Consider the following 3136-nt stretch of genomic DNA (forward strand, 5'->3'; position numbering starts at 1 on the left):
TTTTTCTCCCAAGCACGAAACCCTTGTGCTGTATCCAGTATCCTTGTATCGTTGTCCCTTGGCCTTGGGTGAGTACGTAGCTTTTGCGGAGCCTGAGAGAGGAGTCTCGTCTGCACCGCCTTTCCTTTGCCGCTTTCCTAGGATTGTGTATACGACGCCGGGACCGGTCAACGAATCGATGTCGGGTCGATTGCTGAAAAAGGTTTTGAAAGAACAAGAACAACAACTGCAGCGGCCGCCCCTCGAAACAGAAGAGGAGGAGGAGGAGGAGCTGAATGGGATTCGATCTGGGCCCTCCGATTCCTCAGTCAATCCCTTTTACCTTCTCAACGACGAAGATGACGCTGACCAGGTTTCTGCCTCTTCTCCATCCTCATCTGATTTGTTCTAATATTTGTTTTTTTTTTTTTTTTGGTTAAATTATTGGGAGTAGATCAAAATTTAGGTTTAGAGATCGAATTGAAAACCTTTCTTTCACGCAATTTGTCGAAACCCTCTTCACCCCCAAATCCCCGTACCATACGGCGCCGTTTTTGAACTCAGTCGCCATTTTGGCTGCAGGAGGACGATGCGGAAGTCGCAGACACCTTGGACGTAAATGTTTCTGAAGAGAAACCGTCCGGGTTGGAGAGTAAGGTTGACGTGGTTTCGAAATCCAGTAACAAGTCAAAGAAAAAGAAAAAGAAGAAAGGGCAGGATGGTTCTTCGACGGGTGCAGATAAAGCGGAAAAACCCTGGGATGCGATTCTGGAAACTTTGTCTCCTGTCAAAGCCGAAGCAGCGAATGCAAAAGCCCAATGCGTGCCTTCGGTTTTACGAGTTGATTCCAAATATTTGAATGCAGAAAATGAGCTACGAAGAATATTTGGTTCGAAGGTGGTAAAGTCGTTTGAGAAAAGTAATCAAGCCGGCAGTTCTAGACAAATACGAGGTGGACGACACGGAAGCGGAAGTCATGTTCGTAGAAAGACTCTTCTTGTCACTCCTTCTGACTATTGGGATCGCTGGGATGGTTCTTTGTCCATGGAATTTCTGGAAACAAGGGATGGATACCACTACTTTAGGTAAACATCATTCTCAGTTGCTCGGTGTGTTGTTTTTGTTCCTTTTTTTAAGACTCTTCTTTTGCTGATCTTTTGTTATTGTTATATGGTGGTAGACGTGTTAAATCACCAATTATCCTAATATAGGAAATAGTAAATTTAATCATTTAATTAATATTCTATCAATATCAATTTCACTCACTCACATGTACACCTCTGTTATGAACATGTTAGAGCTAGGAGATACATTGTTGAATACTTTTCTCATTTTGTATAAGCCATGTACCCTGTCACATTTTGATTGTAGTTTTCTCCAATCTCCATGCACTCTAATTCGGCCTTGTTCTCGTGATGTAGATATGTACCTTCATCGTCCTATGGTCAAGCTCAGAGTGAATTCGCAGCTGCCAAAGCTACGCATGATCTCAATGGTATTGCAATTATTTTGTTGCACCATCATTATCATTTAGATTCACTGTTAACGATGGCAGAGTATTGGAAGTTTGCGGGTGACCATCAAGCGTCAGCAGATGCTATAGCAAAGAGTTTATATGCCTTGGAATGTGCATGGCATCCTATGTTCACTCCCTTTCAGGGTAATTGCCAATTGAAATTCAGCCATGAAATCAATAAACCGTTGTTCACAACACTTTTCACTCATGTGAAAAATATGGACAGACGTGGTTGTCATCGGTCTGCTCTAGAAGTTTGTAAATTGTTGTTATCATTGGATTCTGATGATCCAATGGGTGCCTTGTTCTGCATCGACTACTTATCCTTGAGGGCAGAGGAGTATGCATGGCTAGAACACTTCTCTGAGAGCTATAAAAGCGACAACTCCCTTTGGTTGTTTCCAAATTTCTCATATTCACTTGCCATTTGCCGGTTTTATCTTGAGCGAGAGGAATCCTCAAAAGATTCTCATATGGATTCTACAAAGGCTACTGCAAATGATCTTATGAAGCAGGCTTTGATGCTTCACCCTTCTGTCCTAAAGAAACTAGTAGCAAAGGTACCTTTGAAGGATAGGGTGTGGACCGATATTGTCAAACATGCTTTCTTTCGATCAGATCAAATGGGAATCCCATCCTTGGATCACTTAATTAATTTGTATGTAGAGAGGAATTATATCATATGGAGGCTTCCAGAGCTGCAAAATTTACTCAGGGACGCCGCAAAGCTGGTGATTGAAACACTGGAAACTAATAGGAGTGATGCCAACGATTGGGCTTCTGTGAGAAAAGAAGCATTCTCGTCTGAGAAAAATGAGTGAGTATCTGAATTCATACATTTTTTTTTTCTTAATTTTGCTTTTACTACAATTTTTTTAGTTATTGAAATTCAGAATGTCTGTGTGCTTATTGATTATATCCCTGAGCAGTGAATAAATTTTTTAGGCTGGTATCAGACAAAAGATCTTGCCTAGGTCTTGATTCTAGGCTATATCTGGATCTTGTTCTCTCATGCCTTGTTCATATGATATAGCACTTGACTGAGTCTATTACATAGGTCTGTTGTATTTGGATATATGGTTGACTAGTTTTATTATTGCCAGGTATGGTCATCTATTGGTTTCAGATTTCTCCGATTCGGTGCCATCTATTCCACCTGAAATCCTGCAAGATTTTATGGTTGACCCAAGGATGAGGGGGCCTGTGCAGAATGAAGACCAAGTTGCCAATCCACTTGGCAATGGCCATGCTCCCCGTGATGTTGCAAATCGAAATGCACTGGCTGTCTTGTTTGAGTCAATGCTACCATGGGTTCATTATGGAGATGCAGACGGTGAGGAAGCTGATTGAGTATAACCAACTTCATGAGGTTGACCGAGGTAATGAAGAATATTGAATGCAATGGCACCAACAGTTTACACCGGTTATGGAAAGATTATCTGTTTCTTAATCATGTGAATGATATCAATTTTCCTGCATAGGGGAATTCAATCCTTTATGTCGTCAGTTTACGAGGGATATCTTGCTTGTACAAAGCTATATCTAGGAAATTGTCACTAGGTTACTATTCTTTTAGTAAGTATCCTGAGGATTTTATGGGTCTTTGGATGAAAAATAAATAAATAAACTGTTGATCAAATT

At 41.0% G+C, this 3136-nt stretch overlaps 1 protein-coding gene across 1 annotated transcript; it reads left to right on the forward strand.

Annotated features, from left to right (window-relative positions):
* LOC132188307 (uncharacterized) lies at positions 1 to 3136 on the forward strand. Its single transcript, XM_059602730.1, has 4 exons — positions 1 to 352; positions 562 to 1064; positions 1401 to 2312; positions 2599 to 3136. Exons 1-4 carry the CDS (start codon positions 179 to 181, stop codon positions 2843 to 2845), a joined length of 1836 nt encoding a protein of 611 aa, XP_059458713.1. The 5' UTR covers positions 1 to 178; the 3' UTR covers positions 2846 to 3136.

This window comes from Corylus avellana, chromosome ca7 (assembly GCF_901000735.1).
Source record: "Corylus avellana chromosome ca7, CavTom2PMs-1.0".
NCBI lineage: Eukaryota > Viridiplantae > Streptophyta > Magnoliopsida > Fagales > Betulaceae > Corylus > Corylus avellana.

Coding starts and splice junctions, on each gene's coding strand:
- LOC132188307 (XM_059602730.1), top strand. CDS start 179: ATGTCGGGTCGATTGCTGAAAAAGGTTTTGAAAGAACAAGAACAACAA. Junction 1,065..1,400: donor GATGGATACCACTACTTTAG/GTAAACATCATT, acceptor CTCGTGATGTAG/ATATGTACCTTCATCGTCCT. Junction 2,313..2,598: donor TTCTCGTCTGAGAAAAATGA/GTGAGTATCTGA, acceptor TATTATTGCCAG/GTATGGTCATCTATTGGTTT.